This window comes from Oncorhynchus masou, chromosome 9 (genome assembly GCF_036934945.1).
Source record: "Oncorhynchus masou masou isolate Uvic2021 chromosome 9, UVic_Omas_1.1, whole genome shotgun sequence".
Taxonomy (NCBI): Eukaryota; Metazoa; Chordata; class Actinopteri; order Salmoniformes; family Salmonidae; genus Oncorhynchus; species Oncorhynchus masou.
Window position 1 is genome coordinate 88,019,431 of NC_088220.1, and position 19,857 is coordinate 88,039,287.

Consider the following 19,857-nt stretch of genomic DNA (forward strand, 5'->3'; position numbering starts at 1 on the left):
TCTCTCTTCTCTCTGTAGCTGTGCATTGTCTCTAACTCATCCCTCTCTTCTTCTCTCCGTAGCTGTGTATTGTCTCTAACTCATCCCTCTCTTCTTCTCTCCATAGTTGTGCATTGTCTCTAACTCATCCCTCTCTTCTTCTCTCCGTAGCTGTGCATTGTCTCTAACTCATCCCTCTCTTCTTCTCTCTGTAGTTGTGTATTGTCTCTAACTCATCCCTCTCTTCTTCTCTCTGTAGCTGTGTATTGTCTCTAACTCACCTCTCTTCTTCTCTCTGTAGCTGTGTATTGTCTCTAACTCACCTCTCTTCTTCTCTCTGTAGCTGTGTATTGTCTCTAACTCATCCCTCTCTTCTTCTCTCTGTAGCTGTGCATTGTCTCTAACTCATCCCCCTCTTCTTCTCTCTGTAGCTGTGTATTGTCTCGAACTCATCCCTCTCTTCTTCTCTCTGTAGCTGTGCATTGTCTCTAACTCATCCCTCTCTTCTTCTCTCCGTAGCTGTGTATTGTCTCTAACTCATCCCTCTCTTCTTCTCTCCATAGTTGTGCATTGTCTCTAACTCATCCCTCTCTTCTTCTCTGTAGCTGTGTATTGTCTCTAACTCATCCCTCTTCTTCTCTCTGTAGTTGTGCATTGTCTCTAACTCATCCCTCTCTTCTTCTCTGTAGCTGTGTATTGTCTCTAACTCATCCCTCTTCTTCTCTCTGTAGTTGTGTATTGTCTCTAACTCATCCCTCTCTTCTTCTCTCCATAGTTGTGCATTGTCTCTAACTCACCTCTCTTCTTCTCTCTGTAGTTGTGTATTGTCTCTAACTCATCCCTCTCTTCTTCTCTCCATAGTTGTGCATTGTCTCTAACTCATCCCTCTCTTCTTCTCTCCGTAGCTGTGCATTGTCTCTAACTCACCTCTCTTCTTCTCTCTGTAGCTGTGCATTGTCTCTAACTCATCCCTCTCTTCTTCTCTCTGTAGCTGTGTATTGTCTCTAACTCATCCCTCTCTTCTTCTCTCCGTAGTTGTGTATTGTCTCTAACTCACCTCTCTTCTTCTCTCCCTAGCTGTGTATTGTCTCTAACTCATCCCTCTCTTCTTCTCTCCATAGTTGTGCATTGTTTCTAACTCATCCCTCTCTTCTTTTCTCCGTAGCTGTGCATTGTCTCTAACTCACCTCTCTTCTTCTCTCTGTAGCTGTGCATTGTCTCTAACTCATCCCTCTCTTCTTCTCTCTGTAGCTGTGTATTGTCTCTAACTCATCCCTCTCTTCTTCTCTGTAGCTGTGTATTGTCTCTAACTCATCCCTCTCTTCTTCTCTCTGTAGCTGTGCATTGTCTCTAACTCATCCCTCTCTTCTTCTCTCTGTAGCTGTGCATTGTCTCTAACTCATCCCTCTCTTCTTCTCTCTGTAGCTGTGCATTGTCTCTAACTCATCCCTCTCTTCTTCTCTCCGTAGCTGTGCATTGTCTCTAACTCATCCCTCTTCTTCTCTCCGTAGCTGTGCATTGTCTCTAACTCATCCCTCTCTTCTTCTCTGTAGCTGTGTATTGTCTCTAACTCATCCCTCTCTTCTTCTCTCTGTAGCTGTGTATTGTCTCTAACTCATCCTTCTCTCCGTAGCAGTGCATTGTCTCTAACTCATCCCTCTCTTCTTCTCTCCATAGTTGTGCATTGACTCTAACTCACCTCTCTTCTTCTCTCCTTAGCTGTGCATTGTCTCTAACTCATCCCTCTCTTCTTCTCCGTAGCTGTGCATTGTCTCTAACTCATCCCTCTCTTTTTCTCTCCGTAGCTGTGCATTGTCTCTAACTCATCCCTCTCTTCTTCTCTCTGTAGCTGTGCATTGTCTCTAACTCATCCCTATCTTCTTCTCTCTGTAGCTGTGTATTGTCTCTAACTCATCCCTCTCTTCTTCTCTCCGTAGCAGTGCATTGTCTCTAACTCATCCCTCTCTTCTTCTCTCCGTAGCTGTGTATTGTCTCTAACTCATCCCTCTCTTCTTCTCTCGGTAGTTGTGCATTGTCTCTAACTCATCACTCTCTTCTTCTCTCCGTAGTTGTGCATTGTCTCTAACTCATCCCTCTCTTCTTCTCTGTAGTTGTGCATTGTCTCTAACTCATCCCTCTCTTCTTCTCTCTGTAGCTGTGCATTGTCTCTAACGCTTCCCTCTCTTCTTCTCTCCGTAGTTGTGCATTGTCTCTAACTCACCTCTCTTCTTCTCTCCTTAGCTGTGCATTGTCTCTAACTCATCCCTCTCTTCTTCTCCGTAGCTGTGCATTGTCTCTAACTCATCCCTCTCTTCTTCTCTCTGTAGCTGTGCATTGTCTCTAACTCATCCCTCTCTTCTTCTCTCTGTAGCTGTGCATTGTCTCTAACTCACCTCTCTTCTTCTCTCCGTAGCTGTGTATTGTCTCTAACTCATCCCTCTCTTCTTCTCTCCGTAGCTGTGCATTGTCTCTAACTCATCCCTCTTCTTCTCTCCGTAGCTGTGCATTGTCTCTAACTCATCCCTCTCTTCTTCTCTGTAGCTGTGTATTGTCTCTAACTCATCCCTCTCTTCTTCTCTCTGTAGTTGTGCATTGTCTCTAACTTACCTCTCTTCTTCTCTCTGTAGTTGTGCATTGTCTCTAACTCATCCCTCTCTTCTTCTCTCCGTAGCTGTGTATTGTCTCTAACTCATCCCTCTCTTCTTCTCTCTGTAGCTGTGCATTGTCTCTAACTCATCCCTCTCTTCTTCTCTCTGTAGCTGTGCATTGTCTCTAACTCACCTCTCTTCTTCTCTCTGTAGTTGTGCATTGTCTCTAACTCATCCCTCTCTTCTTCTCTCCGTAGCTGTGTATTGTCTCTAACTCATCCCTCTCTTCTTCTCTCTGTAGCTGTGTATTGTCTCTAACTCATCCCTCTCTTCTTCTCTCTGTAGTTGTGTATTGTCTCTAACTCATCCCTCTCTTCTTCTCTCTGTAGTTGTGTATTGTCTCTAACTCATCCCTCTCTTCTTCTCTCTGTAGCTGTCCATTGTCTCTAACTCATCCCTCTCTTCTTCTCTCCGTAGTTGTGTATTGTCTCTAACTCATCCCTCTCTTCTTCTCTTTGTAGCTGTGTATTGTCTCTAACTCATCCTTCTCTCCGTAGCAGTGCATTGTCTCTAACTCTTCCCTCTCTTCTTCTCTCTGTAGCTGTGTATTGTCTCTAACTCATCCCTCTCTTCTTCTCTCCATAGTTGTGCATTGTCTCTAACTCACCTCTCTTCTTCTCTCCTTAGCTGTGCATTGTCTCTAACTCATCCCTCTCTTCTTCTCCGTAGCTGTGCATTGTCTCTAACTCATCCCTCTCTTTTTCTCTCCGTAGCTGTGCATTGTCTCTAACTCATCCCTCTCTTCTTCTCTCTGTAGCTGTGCATTGTCTCTAACTCATCCCTCTCTTCTTCTCTCCGTAGCTGTGCATTGTCTCTAACTCATCCCTCTCTTCTTCTCTCTGTAGCTGTGCATTGTCTCTAACTCATCCCTCTCTTCTTCTCTCTGTAGCTGTGCATTGTCTCTAACTCATCCCTCTCTTCTTCTCTCCGTAGCTGTGCATTGTCTCTAACTCATCCCTCTCTTCTTCTCTCTGTAGCTGTGCATTGTCTCTAACTCATCCCTCTCTTCTTCTCTCTGTAGCTGTGCATTGTCTCTAAATCATCCCTCTCTTCTTCTCTCCGTAGCTGTGCATTGTCTCTAACTCATCCCTCTCTTCTTCTCCGTAGCTGTGCATTGTCTCTAACTCATCCCTCTCTTTTTCTCTCCGTAGCTGTGCATTGTCTCTAACTCATCCCTCTCTTCTTTTCTCTGTAGCTGTGCATTGTCTCTAACTCATCCCTCTCTTCTTCTCTCCGTAGCTGTGCATTGTCTCTAACTCATCCCTCTCTTCTTCTCTCTGTAGCTGTGCATTGTCTCTAACTCATCCCTCTCTTCTTTTCTCTGTAGCTGTGCATTGTCTCTAACTCATCCCTCTCTTCTTCTCCGTAGCTGTGCATTGTCTCTAACTCATCCCTCTCTTTTTCTCTCCGTAGCTGTGCATTGTCTCTAACTCATCCCTCTCTTCTTTTCTCTGTAGCTGTGCATTGTCTCTGACTCATCCCTCTCTTCTTCTCTCCGTAGCTGTGCATTGTCTCTAACTCATCCCTCTCTTCTTCTCTCTGTAGCTGTGCATTGTCTCTAACTCATGCCTCTCTTCTTCTCTCCGTAGTTGTGCATTGTCTCTAACTCATCCCTCTCTTCTTCTCTGTAGTTGTGCATTGTCTCTAACTCATCCCTCTCTTCTTCTCTCTGTAGCTGTGCATTGTCTCTAACTCATCCCTCTTCTTCTCTGTAGCTGTGCATTGTCTCTAACTCATCCCTCTCTTCTTCTCTCCGTAGTTGTGCATTGTCTCTAACTCATCCCTCTCTTCTACTCTGTAGTTGTGCATTGTCTCTAACTCATCCCTCTCTTCTTCTCTCTGTAGCTGTGCATTGTCTCTAACTCATCCCTCTTCTTCTCTGTAGCTGTGTATTGTCTCTAACTCATCCCTCTCTTCTTCTCTCTGTAGTTGTGCATTGTCTCTAACTTACCTCTCTTCTTCTCTCTGTAGTTGTGCATTGTCTCTAACTCATCCCTCTCTTCTTCTCTCTGTAGTTGTGCATTGTCTCTAACTTACCTCTCTTCTTCTCTCCGTAGCTGTGTATTGTCTCTAACTCATCCCTCTCTTCTTCTCTCCGTAGCTGTGCATTGTCTCTAACTCATCCCTCTCTTCTTCTCTCCGTAGCTGTGTATTGTCTCTAACTCATCCCTCTCTTCTTCTCTCCGTAGCTGTGCATGCTGGATGCAGACAAGGACATGGAGAAGTCGGATGACATGTGGGTGGACCTATCTGACGAGGACATCTGTAACTGGCTGATGTTTGTTCGGCCCGCCCAGAACCACCTGGAACAGAACCTGGTAGCCTATCAGTACGGCTCTGAAATCTTCTACACAACCATCAAGAACATCCAGCCCAAACAGGAGCTGAAGGTAGGTGTTCAGAACGGATAGCGTGTCTGAGAGCATCGCCGAGCTGACTGATCTGCACATCATAGTCAGTAGTTGTTCCTGATGCCAGGTGATCAGTCAGCGATGTAGCAGGTCTATAGTATAGATTGTAATGTCGTCCATCTGCAGCATGCAAACTGTTCCTAATAAAAACACACATGGTTGACTGTTCTTCAGAGGGCTGCACTACGTAGCAGGTCTATACTACGTAGCAGGTCTATACCAGAGGTCTATACTACGTAGCAGGTCTATACCAGAGGTCTATACTATGTAGCAGGTCTATACTATGTAGCAGGTCTATACTATGTAGCAGGTCTATACTATGTAGCAGGTCTATACCAGAGGTCTATACTACGTAGCAGGTCTATACCAGAGGTCTATACTATGTAGCAGGTCTATACTATGTAGCAGGTCTATACTATGTAGCAGGTCTATACTATGTAGCAGGTCTATACCAGAGGTCTATACTACGTAGCAGGTCTATACCAGAGGTCTATACTATGTAGCAGGTCTATACCAGAGGTCTATACTATGTAGCAGGTCTATACCAGAGGTCTATACTACGTAGCAGGTCTATACCAGAGGTCTATACTATGTAGCAGGTCTATACTATGTAGCAGGTCTATACTATGTAGCAGGTCTATACTATGTAGCAGGTCTATACTATGTAGCAGGTCTATACTATGTAGCAGGTCTATACTATGTAGCAGGTCTATACTATGTAGCAGGTCTATACTATGTAGCAGGTCTATACTATGTAGCAGGTCTATACTATGTAGCAGGTCTATACTATGTAGCAGGTCTATACTATGTAGCAGGTCTATACTATGTAGCAGGTCTATACTACGTAGCAGGTCTATACTACGTAGCAGGTCTATACTATGTAGCAGGTCTATACTATGTAGCAGGTCTATACTATGTAGCAGGTCTATACTATGTACCAGGTCTATACTATGTAGCAGGTCTATACCAGAGGTCTATACTATGTAGCAGGTCTATACTATGTAGCAGGTCTATACTACGTAGCAGGTCTATACTACGTAGCAGGTCTATACTATGTAGCAGGTCTATTCCAGAGGTCTATACTATGTAGCAATTCTATACTACGTAGCAGGTCTATTCTACAAAGCAGGTCTTTACTATGTAGCAGGTTTATACTATGTAGCAGGTCTATACTGCGTAGCAGGTCTATACTACGTACCAGGTCTATACTATGTAGCAGGTTTATACTATGTAGCAGGTCTATACTGCGTAGCAGGTCTATACTGCGTAGCAGGTCTATACTATGTACCAGGTCTATACTACGTAGCAGGTCTATACTATGTAGCAGGTCTATACTATGTAGCAGGTTTATACTATGTAGCAGGTTTATACTATGTAGCAGGTTTATACTATGTAGCAGGTCTATACTGCGTAGCAGGTCTATACTGCGTAGCAGGTCTATACTATGTAGCAGGTCTATACTATGTAGCAGGTCTATACTATGTACCAGGTCTATACTATGTAGCAGGTTTATACTATGTAGCAGGTCTATACTATGTAGCAGGTTTATACTATGTAGCAGGTCTATACTGCGTAGCAGGTCTATACTGCGTAGCAGGTCTATACTATGTACCAGGTCTATACTATGTAGCAGGTCTATACTATGTAGCAGGTCTATACTATGTAGCAGGTCTATACTATGTAGCAGGTCTATACTATGTAGCAGGTCTATACCAGAGGTCTATACTATGTAGCAGGTCTATACTATGTAGCAGGTCTATACTATGTAGCAGGTCTATACTATGTAGCAGGTCTATACCAGAGGTCTATACTATGTAGCAGGTCTATACTATGTAGCAGGTCTATACTATGTAGCAGGTCTATACCAGAGGTCTATACTACGTAGCAGGTCTATACTATGTAGCAGGTCTATACTATGTAGCAGGTCTATACCAGAGGTCTATACTACGTAGCAGGTCTATACTATGTAGCAGGTCTATACTATGTAGCAGGTCTATACCAGAGGTCTATACTATGTAGCAGGTCTATACTATGTACCAGGTCTATACTATGTAGCAGGTCTATACTATGTAGCAGGTTTATACTATGTAGCAGGTCTATACTATGTAGCAGGTCTATACTATGTAGCAGGTCTATACCAGAGGTCTATACTATGTAGCAGGTCTATACTATGTAGCAGGTCTATACTATGTAGCAGGTCTATACTATGTAGCAGGTCTATACTATGTAGCAGGTCTATACCAGAGGTCTATACTATGTAGCAGGTCTATACTATGTAGCAGGTCTATACTATGTAGCAGGTCTATACCAGAGGTCTATACTACGTAGCAGGTCTATACTATGTAGCAGGTCTATACTATGTAGCAGGTCTATACCAGAGGTCTATACTACGTAGCAGGTCTATACTATGTAGCAGGTCTATACTATGTAGCAGGTCTATACCAGAGGTCTATACTATGTAGCAGGTCTATACTATGTAGCAGGTCTATACTATGTACCAGGTCTATACTATGTACCAGGTCTATACTATGTAGCAGGTTTATACTATGTAGCAGGTCTATACTATGTAGCAGGTCTATACTATGTAGCAGGTCTATACTACGTAGCAGGTCTATTCCAGAGGTCTATACTATGTAGCAGGTCTATACTATGTACCAGGTCTATACTATGTACCAGGTCTATACTATGAGTTCAATTCGGGATAACCAGTCATACGAAAGTGGCTCACCTTCTAGCCAGGTAAATTTCTATGGCAACGAATCCTTCAGAACTAACCCGCTCCAGGGCAGGCTAACTCACTGCTAACTCACTGCTAACTCACTGCTAACTCACTGCTAACTCACTGCTAACTCACTGCTAACTCACTGCTAACTCACTGCTTACTCACTGCTAACTCACTGCTAACTCACTGCTAACTCACTGCTAACTCACTGCTAACTCACTGCTAACTCACTGCTAACTCCGCTTACCCTGAATGAAATGACTGAGATCAGATTCCCTCCCTCTTGCAAAGATCGTGTCATTTTCACCTTAATTTGAGGAAGATGAATGATTTTAAAATATTTTATTAATCAAATGTTTTTTTGGTGTCCAATTTTTTTTTTAAATCTTCAAATATCATAGTATTTAGACAGAATGCATTTGAAACTTCTCGCACAGTAAAACGTTTTGTATGACTTAAGCACACCGAAGACGGCATTAACGATAAGTAATGTAATGAAGACCGAACACATAGAGATGTGTGTGGGGGGGGGGGGGGGTGTATTAGTGGGGGTTGGGCCGGTTGCAGGATGGGGCGTGGGGGGGGGGGGTGTATTAGTGGGGGTTGGGCCTGTTGCAGGATGGGGCGTGGGGGGGTGTATTAGTGGGGATTGGGCCTGTTGCAGGATGGGGCGTGGGGAGGGTGTATTAGTGGGGGTCTGCCGGATGATAAGAGTTGTTGTAGTGATAAGGCTTTCTTTCAGAAAGAAGCGAGTGCAGATTCCATAGTGTCATTGTTGCACCATTACTAAAGCTAAAACGGTTTGCTTTGTAGGTTAAAATATCTTATTTTTTATTAGATTTGTATTATTATTTTTTTGTTGAATAACCTTTATTTAACTAGGAAAGTCAGTTAAGAACAAAATCTTATTTACAATGACAGTCTACCAAAAGGCCTCCTGTGGGGACGGGGGTCTGGGGTTAAAATGTAAATATCAATATAGGACAAAACAAACATCACAACAAGAGAGACACCAACACAGCATGGTAGCAACACAACATGACAACACAGCATGGCAGCAACACATGACAACACAGCATGGCAGCAACACATGACAACACAGCATGGCAGCAACACATGACAACACAGCATGGTAGCAACACAAGATGGTAGCAACACAACATGACAACAGCATGGAAGCAACACAGCATGGTAGCAACACAACATGACAACACAGCATGGCAGCAACACAACATGACAACACAGCATGGCAGCAACACATGACAACACAGCATTGCAGCAACACATGACAACACAGCATTGCAGCAACACATGACAACACAGCATGGCAGCAACACATGACAACACAGCATGGTAGCAACACATGACAACACAGCATGGCAGCAACACATGACAACACAGCATGGCAGCAACACAGCATGGCAGCAACACAACATGACAACACAGCATGGTAGCAACACAACATGACAACACAGCATGGCAGCAACACAACATGACAACACAGCATGGTAGCAACACAACATGACAACACAGCATGGCAGCAACACAACATGACAACACAGCATGGCAGCAACACAACATGACAACACAGCATGGCAAGCAACACATGACAACACAGCATGGCAGCAACACATGACAACACAGCATGGCAGCAACACATGACAACACAGCATGGCAGCAACACATGACAACACAGCATGGCAGCAACACATGACAACACAGCATGGTAGCAACACAGCATGACAACACAGCATGGCAGCAACACATGACAACACAGCATGGTAGCAACACAGCATGGTAGCAACACAAGATGGTAGCAACACAACATGACAACAGCATGGAAGCAACACAGCATGGTAGCAACACAACATGACAACACAGCATGGCAGCAACACAACATGACAACACAGCATGGCAGCAACACATGACAACACAGCATTGCAGCAACACATGACAACACAGCATGGCAGCAACACATGACAACACAGCATGGTAGCAACACATGACAACACAGCATGGCAGCAACACATGACAACACAGCATGGCAGCAACACAGCATGGCAGCAACACAACATGACAACACAGCATGGTAGCAACACAACATGACAACACAGCATGGCAGCAACACAACATGACAACACAGCATGGTAGCAACACAACATGACAACACAGCATGGCAGCAACACAACATGACAACACAGCATGGCAAGCAACACATGTCAACACAGCATTGCAGCAACACATGACAACACAGCATGGCAGCAACACATGACAACACAGCATGGCAGCAACACATGACAACACAGCATGGCAGCAACACATGACAACACAGCATGGCAGCAACACATGACAACACAGCATGGTAGCAACACAGCATGACAACACAGCATGGCAGCAACACATGACAACACAGCATGGTAGCAACACAGCATGGTAGCAACACAAGATGGTAGCAACACAACATGACAACAGCATGGAAGCAACACAGCATGGTAGCAACACAACATGACAACACAGCATGGCAGCAACACAACATGACAACACAGCATGGCAGCAACACATGACAACACAGCATTGCAGCAACACATGACAACACAGCATTGCAGCAACACATGACAACACAGCATGGCAGCAACACATGACAACACAGCATGGTAGCAACACATGACAACACAGCATGGCAGCAACACATGACAACACAGCATGGCAGCAACACAGCATGGCAGCAACACAACATGACAACACAGCATGGTAGCAACACAACATGACAACACAGCATGGCAGCAACACAACATGACAACACAGCATGGTAGCAACACAACATGACAACACAGCATGGCAGCAACACAACATGACAACACAGCATGGCAAGCAACACATGTCAACACAGCATTGCAGCAACACATGACAACACAGCATGGCAGCAACACATGACAACACAGCATGGCAGCAACACATGACAACACAGCATGGCAGCAACACATGACAACACAGCATGGTAGCAACACAGCATGACAACACAGCATGGCAGCAACACATGACAACACAGCATGGTAGCAACACAGCATGGTAGCAACACAAGATGGTAGCAACACAACATGACAACAGCATGGAAGCAACACAGCATGGTAGCAACACAACATGACAACACAGCATGGCAGCAACACAACATGACAACACAGCATGGCAGCAACACATGACAACACAGCATTGCAGCAACACATGACAACACAGCATTGCAGCAACACATGACAACACAGCATGGCAGCAACACATGACAACACAGCATTGCAGCAACACAGCATGGCAGCAACACAGCATGGCAGCAACACATGACAACACAGCATGGTAGCAACACATGACAACACAGCATGGTAGCATCACATGACAACACAGCATGGTAGCAACACTTGACAACACAGCATGGTAGCAACACATGACAACACAGCATGGTAGCAACACATGACAACACAGCATGGTAGCAACACATGACAACACAGCATGGTAGCAACACATGACAACACAGCATGGTAGCAACACATGACAACACAGCATGGTAGCAACACATGACAACACAGCATGGCAGCAACACATGACAACACAGCATGGCAGCAACACATGACAACACAGCATGGCAGCAACACATGACAACACAGCATTGCAGCAACACATGACAACACAGCATTGCAGCAACACATGACAACACAGCATGGCAGCAACACATGACAACACAGCATGGCAGCAACACATGACAACACAGCATGGTAGCAACACATGACAACACAGCATGGTAGCAACACATGACAACACAGCATGGCAGCAACACAGCATGGCAGCAACACAGCATGGCAGCAACACAGCATGGCAGCAACACATGACAACACAGCATGGTAGCAACACATGACAACACAGCATGGTAGCAACACATGACAACACAGCATGGTAGCAACACATGACAACACAGCATTGCAGCAACACATGACAACACAGCATTGCAGCAACACATGACAACACAGCATGGCAGCAACACATGACAACACAGCATGGCAGCAACACATGACAACACAGCATGGCAGCAACACATGACAACACAGCATGGTAGCAACACATGACAACACAGCATGGTAGCAACACATGACAACACAGCATGGCAGCAACACAGCATGGCAGCAACACAGCATGGCAGCAACACATGACAACACAGCATGGTAGCAACACATGACAACACAGCATGGTAGCAACACATGACAACACAGCATGGTAGCAACACATGACAACACATGCTCCTAGATTTCACGCGGTGCTCCTAGATTTCACGCGGTGCTCCTAGATTTCACGCGGTGCTCCTAACGTTTTTAGAGCACCAGTGCTAATGATTTTTGTTTTTGTATTTTATTTTTTATTTAGAGCCCTGGTTACAAGCCTGCTAGAGTTAGCGGGCAGGCGAACGAGCGATGGTCACCGTCGTAGTACGGATGAAGCCTGAGCTAGAATGTGAAGCTAACTGGAGCTGGTTAGCTGTAGAAAACCCAGAGTCGATGTAGCTTTCTTTTGTAGGATACCCCTCAAAGTAAATTATTATTGGGGCGGCAGGCTAGCCTAGGGGTTAGAGCGTTGGACTAGTAACCGAGCGGTTAGAGGAAACCCCCGAGCTGAGAAGGTACAAATCTGTTGTTCTGCCCCTGAACAAGCAGTTAAACCCACTGTTCCTGGGCCTTCATTGAAAATAAGAATTTGTTCTTAACTGACTTGCCTGGTTAAATAAAGATAAAATAAAATAAAATGATAAAGAGATGGACCTGTTTCTTCTTCCCCCCCCAGGTGTGGTACGCAGCGTCATACGCCGAGTTTGTCAATCAGAAGATCCACGATGTCACGGAGGAAGAGAGGAAAGGTGGGTGTCTGTGCTTCTTTCAAACAACAACACTGTTGTGTAGCTTTGTCTATGATAGAAGGGATGGTGATGTTCGTCCCTATGTTGTCTCTGCAGTGGGAGTATGTCATTACTGTAGCTTTGTCTATGATAGAAGGGATGGTGATGTTCGTCCCTATGTTGTCTCTGCAGTGGGAGTATGTCATTACTGTAGCTTTGTCTATGATAGAAGGGATGGTGATGTTCGTCCCTATGTTGTCTCTGCAGTGGGAGTATGTCATTACTGTAGCTTTGTCTATGATAGAAGGGATGGTGATGTTCATCCCTATGTTGTCTCTGCAGTGGGAGTATGTCATTACTGTAGCTTTGTCTATGATAGAAGGGATGGTGATGTTCGTCCCTATGTTGTCTCTGCAGTGGGAGTATGTCATTACTGTAGCTTTGTCTATGATAGAAGGGATGGTGATGTTCATCCCTATGTTGTCTCTGCAGTGGGAGTATGTCATTACTGCAGCTTTAAAAACAAAATATTGTAACATTGATTTTCCGTGCTGTGGTCTTTGGTCGTATGTCAGTGGAAGGAGCCTTGTTGCTCCTTCCACCGTGTGTTGACACTATACCCATAATGACTAAGGGAAAATATGGTTTTGGACATTTTTACTGAAAATGAAAAACAGAAATGTCAGTCAGACCAAACTGCGAAACCGGGCAAGAAGGACCTTGGACAGGGAGGTAACCAAGAACCCAACAACCCCTTTGACTGAACTACAGAGTTCCTGGAGCAATTTCCAAACGCCTGAATGTACCACGTTCATCTGTACAAACAATAGTATGCAAGTGTAAACACCATGGGACCACGCAGCCGTCATACCGCTCAGGAAGGAGATGCGTTCTGTCTCCTAGAGATGAACGTACTTTGGTGTGAAAAGGGCAAATCAATCCCAGACCAACAGCAAAGGACCTTGTGAAGATGCTGGAGGAAACAGATACAAAAGTATCTATATCCACAGTAAAACGAGTCCTATATCGACATAACCTGAAAGGCCGCTCAGCAAGGAAGAAGCCACTGCTCCAAAATCGCCATAAAAAGCCAGACTACGGTTTACAACTGCACATGGGGACAAAGATCGTACTTTTTGGAGAAATGTCCTCTGGACTGATGCAACAAAATTAGAACTGTTTGGCCAAAATGACCATCGTTATGTTTGGAGGAAAAAAGGGGGAGGCTTGCAAGCCGAAGAACGCCATCCCAACCATGAAGCATGGGGGTGGCAGCATCATGTTGTGGGGTTGCTTTGCTGCAGGAGGGACTGGTGCACTTTGCAAAACAGATGGTATCATGAGGCAGGAAAATGATGTGGATATATTGAAGCAACATCTCAAGACATGAGTCAGGAAGTTAAAGTTTGGTCACAAATGTCTGTTCCAAATGGACAATGACACCAAGCATACTTCCAAAGTTGTGGCAAAATGGCTTAAGGACAACAAAGTCAAGTTATTGGAGTGGCCATCACAAAGCCCTGACCTCAATCCTATAGAAAATGTGTTGGCAGAACTGAAAAAGCGTGTGTGAGCAAGGAGGCCTACAAACCTGACTCAGTTACACCAGCTCTGTCAAGAGGAATGGGCCAAAATTCACCCAACTTATTGTGGGAAGCTTGTGGAAGGCTCCCCAAAACATTTGACCCAACTTAAACATTTTAAAGGCAATGCTACCAAATACTAATTGAGTCTTCTGACCCACTGGGAATATGATGAAAGAAATAAAAACTGAAATAAATCATTCTCTCTACTATTATTCTGACATTTCACATTCTTAAAATAAAGTGTTGTTCCTAGCTGACCTAAAACGGGGAATTCTTACTAGGATTAAATTTCAAGAATTGTGAAAAACTGAGTTTAAATGCATTTTTTTTAAACTTTATTTATTTGCTGTTACTGTAAATCAATACAAGAACACACAAGGGAATGCTCATTAATATACAAGAACACAAGGGAATGCTCTTTAATATACAAGAACACAAGGGAATGCTCATTAATATACAAGAACACAAGGGAATGCTCATTTAAATACAAGAACACAAGGGAATGCTCATTAATATACAAGAACACAAGGGAATGCTCATTAATATACAAGAACACAAGGGAATGCTCATTTAAATACAAGAACACAAGGGAATGCTCATTAATATACAAGAACACAAGGGAATGCTCATTAATATACAAGAACACAAGGGAATGCTCATTAATATACAAGAACACAAGGGAATGCTCATTAATATACAATAACACAAGGGAATGCTCATTAATATACAATAACACAAGGGAATGCTCATTAATATACAATAACACAAGGGAATGCTCATTAATATACAAGAACACAAGGGAATGCTCATTAATATACAAGAACACAAGGGAATGCTCATTAATATACAATAACACAGGGGAATGCTCATTAATATACAATAACACAAGGGAATGCTCATTTATATATAATAACACAAGGGAATGCTCATTTAAATACAAGAACACAAGGGCATTTTTTATACCTTTATTTAACCAGGCAAGTCAGTTAAGAACAAATCCTTATTTCAATGATGGTCTAGGAACAGTGGGTTAACTGGTCTAGGAACAGTGGGTTAACTGGTCTAGGAACAGTGGGTTAACTGGTCTAGGAACAGTGGGTTAACTGGTCTAGGAACCGTGGGTTAACTGGTCTAGGAACCGTGGGTTAACTGGTCTAGGAACAGTGGGTTAACTGGTCTAGGAACAGTGGGTTAACTGGTCTAGGAACAGTGGGTTAACTGGTCTAGGAACAGTGGGTTAACTGGCCTAGGAACAGTGGGTTAACTGGTCTAGGAACAGTGGGTTAACTGGTCTAGGAACAGTGGGTTAACTGGTCTAGGAACAGTGGGTTAACTGGCCTAGGAACAGTGGGTTAACTGGCCTAGGAACAGTGGGTTAACTGGCCTAGGAACAGTGGGTTAACTGGCCTAGGAACAGTGGGTTAACTGGCCTAGGAACAGTGGGTTAACTGGCCTAGGAACAGTGGGTTAACTGGCCTAGGAACAGTGGGTTAACTGGCCTAGGAACAGTGGGTTAACTGGCCTAGGAACAGTGGGTTAACTGGCCTAGGAACAGTGGGTTAACTGGTCTAGGAACAGTGGGTTAACTGCCTTGTTCAAGGGGCAGAATGACAGATTTGTACCTTATCAGCTCGGGGGTTTGAATTTGCAACCTTCTGGTTACTAGTCCAACGTGCTAACCACTAGGCTACCCTGCCGCCCCCAACACAAGGGCATGCTCGTTTAAATACAAGAACACGGGGGCATGCTCGTTTAAATACAAGAACACGGGGGCATGCTCATTTAAATACAAGAACACGGGGGCATGCTCATTTAAATACAAGAACACGGGGGCATGCTCATTTAAATACAAGAACACGGGGGCATGCTCATTTAAATACAAGAACACGGGGGCATGCTCATTTAAATACAAGAACACGGGGGCATGCTCATTTAAAGACAAGAACACGGGGGCATGCTCATTTAAATACAAGAACACGGGGGCATGCTCATTTAAAGACAAGAACACGGGGGCATGCTCATTTACAAGGTGGCTAGTCATTATTAGCCTGGTTCTGCTAAGACGGCTAGTCGTTATTAGCCTGGTTCTGCTAAGACGGCTAGTCGTTATTAGCCTGGTTCTGCTAAGACGGCTAGTCGTTATTAGCCTGGTTCTGCTAAGACGGCTAGTCGTTATTAGCCTGGTTCTGCTAAGACGGCTAGTCGTTATTAGCATGATCCTGCTAAGACGGCTAGTCGTTATTAGCCTGGTTCTGCTAAGACGGCTAGTCGTTATTAGCCTGGTTCTGCTAAGACGGCTAGTCGTTATTAGCCTGTTCCTGCTAAGACGGCTAGTCGTTATTAGCCTGGTCCTGCTAAGACGGCTAGTCGTTATTAGCCTGGTTCTGCTAAGACGGCTAGTCGTTATTAGCCTGGTTCTGCTAAGACGGCTAGTTGTTATTAGCCTGGTCCTGCTAAGACGGCTAGTCGTTATTAGCCTGGTCCTGCTAAGACGGCTAGTCGTTATTAGCCTGGTTCTGCTAAGACGGCTAGTCGTTATTAGCCTGGTTCTGCTAAGACGGCTAGTCGTTATTAGCCTGGTCCTGCTAAGACGGCTAGTAGTTATTAGCCTGGTCCTGCTAAGACGGCTAGTCGTTATTAGCCTGGTTCTGCTAAGACGGCTAGTCGTTATTAGCCTGGTTCTGCTAAGACGGCTAGTCGTTATTAGCCTGGTTCTGCTAAGACGGCTAGTCGTTATTAGCCTGGTTCTGCTAAGACGGCTAGTCGTTATTAGCCTGGTTCTGCTAAGACGGCTAGTTGTTATTAGCCTGGTTCTGCTAAGAAGGCTAGTTGTTATTAGCCTGGTTCTGTAAGGACAGCAGGTACATTATGGGACGCAACCCAGGTCATTATGAATTCTAAAAGATATTATAAAACAATTGTTTTGACCAAATCATGTGCTGGTGCACCAGTGGAGAATTTAGTGCAACAGACCCATGACTGTGGTTGTGTTTTCAGTGTTACGCGAGCAGGAGAAGAACTGGCCGTGTTACGAGTGCAACAGACCCATGACTGTGGTTGTGTTTTCAGTGTTACGCGAGCAGGAGAAGAACTGGCCGTGTTACGAGTGCAACAGACCCATGACTGTGGTTGTGTTTTCAGTGTTACGCGAGCAGGAGAAGAACTGGCCGTGTTACGAGTGCAACAGACCCATGACTGTGGTTGTGTTTTCAGTGTTACGCGAGCAGGAGAAGAACTGGCCGTGTTACGAGTGCAACAGACGCTTCGTGAGTTCAGAACAGCTGCAGCAGCACCTCAACATGCACGATGACAAACTGGACTGCGTCCCCAGGTAACACAGTGGTCAACACCCGTCCCCCACAGTCCTCTCCTAGACCTGTAAAACACAGTTTAAAAAACATGTGTTTAGTAAAAAGCCTGATTGAATTGAATGATCGAGTGGATCGACTTTAATTAACCTGTCTTTCTGCAGACCGAAGGGGCGTGCTCGTGGGCGTGGCAGAAAGAGGTTTGGGACAGGAAGGAGACCGGGCCGCCCCCCTAAATTCATCCGGTTGGACCCTTCGATCTCCACGGCAGGGGACAAGACACCGGTACGTACTACTGTGTAACAGTCATAACACTGTCCCAAATTGTCTCCTATTCTCTACGCAGTGCATTGCTGTTACCCAGGGGCCTGTAGTGCATTACTGTTAACCAGGGGCCTGTAGTGCATTGCTGTTACCCAGGGGCCTGTAGTGCATTGCTGTTACCCAGGGGCCTGTAGTGCATTACTGTTAACCAGGGGCCTGTAGTGCATTGCTGTTAACCAGGGGCCTGTAGTGCATTACTGTTACCCAGGGGCCTGTAGTGCATTGCTGTTACCCAGGGGCCTGCAGTGCATTACTGTTACCCAAGGGCCTGTAGTGTATTACTGTTAACCAGGTATAGACTGAATGTCTCCATACTGATGGACCTGTATCTGAATGTATCTGTCTCCATACTGATGGACCTGTATCTGTCTCCATACTGATAGACCTGTATCTGAATGTATCTGTCTCCATACTGATGGACCTGTATCTGAATGTATCTGTCTCCATACTGATGGACCTGTATCTGTCTCCATACTGATGGACCTGTATCTGAATGTATCTGTCTCCATACTGATAGACCTGTATCTGAATGTATCTGTCTCCATACTGATGGACCTGTATCTGTCTCCATACTGATGGACCTGTATCTGAATGTATCTGTCTCCATACTGATGGACCTGTATCTGTCTCCATACTGATGGACCTGTATCTGAATGTATCTGTCTCCATACTGATGGACCTGTATCTGAATGTATCTGTCTCCATACTGATAGACCTGTATCTGTCTCCATACTGATGGACCTGTATCTGTCTCCATACTGATGGACCTGTATCTGAATGTATCTGTCTCCATACTGATAGACCTGTATCTGTCTCCATACTGATGGACCTGTATCTGTCTCCATACTGATGGACCTGTATCTGAATGTATCTGTCTCCATCTGATAGATGTATCTGTCTCCATACTGATAGACCTGTATCTGTCTCCATACTGATGGACCTGTATCTGAATGTATCTGTCTCCATACTGATGGACCTGTATCTGTCTCCATACTGATAGACCTGTATCTGAATGTATCTGTCTCCATACTGATAGACCTGTATCTGAATGTATCTGTCTCCATACTGATGGACCTGTATCTGAATGTATCTGTCTCCATACTGATAGACCTGTATCTGTCTCCATACTGATGGACCTGTATCTGTCTCCATACTGATGGACCTGTATCTGAATGTATCTGTCTCCATACTGATAGACCTGTATCTGTCTCCATACTGATAGACCTGTATCTGTCTCCATACTGATGGACCTGTATCTGAATGTATCTGTCTCCATACTGATGGACCTGTATCTGAATGTATCTGTCTCCATACTGATGGACCTGTATCTGAATGTGTCTGTCTCCATACTGATAGACCTGTATCTGTCTCCATACTGATGGACCTGTATCTGAATGTATCTGTCTCCATACTGATGGACTGTATCTGTATCTGAATGTATCTGTCTCCATACTGATGGACCTGTATCTGTCTCCATACTGATGGACCTGTATCTGTCTCCATACTGATAGACTGTATCTGTATCTGTCTCCATACTGATGGACCTGTATCTGTCTCCATACTGATGGACCTGTATCTGTCTCCATACTGATAGACCTGTATCTGAATGTATCTGTCTCCATACTGATAGACCTGTATCTGTCTCCATACTGATAGACCTGTATCTGAATGTATCTGTCTCCATACTGATGGACCTGTATCTGTCTCCATACTGATGGACCTGTATCTGAATGTATCTGTCTCCATACTGATAGACCTGTATCAGTCTCCATACTGATGGACCTGTATCTGTCTCTATACTGATAGACCTGTATCTGAATGTATCTGTCTCCATACTGATGGACCTGTATCTGTCTCCATACTGATGGACCTGTATCTGTCTCCATACTGATGGACCTGTATCTGAATGTGTCTGTCTCCATACTGATAGACCTGTATCTGTCTCCATACTGATGGACCTGTATCTGTCTGTCTCCATACTGAGACCTGTATCTGTCTCCATACTG

At 44.5% G+C, this 19,857-nt stretch overlaps 1 protein-coding gene across 3 annotated transcripts in view; it reads left to right on the forward strand.

Moving 5' to 3' along the window:
• The window catches only part of prdm10 (PR domain containing 10), a 62,217-nt gene that overhangs the window by 15,418 nt on the left and 26,942 nt on the right, over positions 1–19,857 (forward strand). For all 3 annotated transcript variants that reach the window (XM_064975356.1, XM_064975358.1, XM_064975357.1), the window contains 4 exons: positions 4,817–5,017; positions 12,582–12,654; positions 17,433–17,550; positions 17,692–17,812. In XM_064975356.1, coding sequence (XP_064831428.1) covers positions 4,817–5,017; positions 12,582–12,654; positions 17,433–17,550; positions 17,692–17,812 — 513 coding nt within the window. The remainder of the gene's footprint in view (positions 1–4,816; positions 5,018–12,581; positions 12,655–17,432; positions 17,551–17,691; positions 17,813–19,857) is intronic.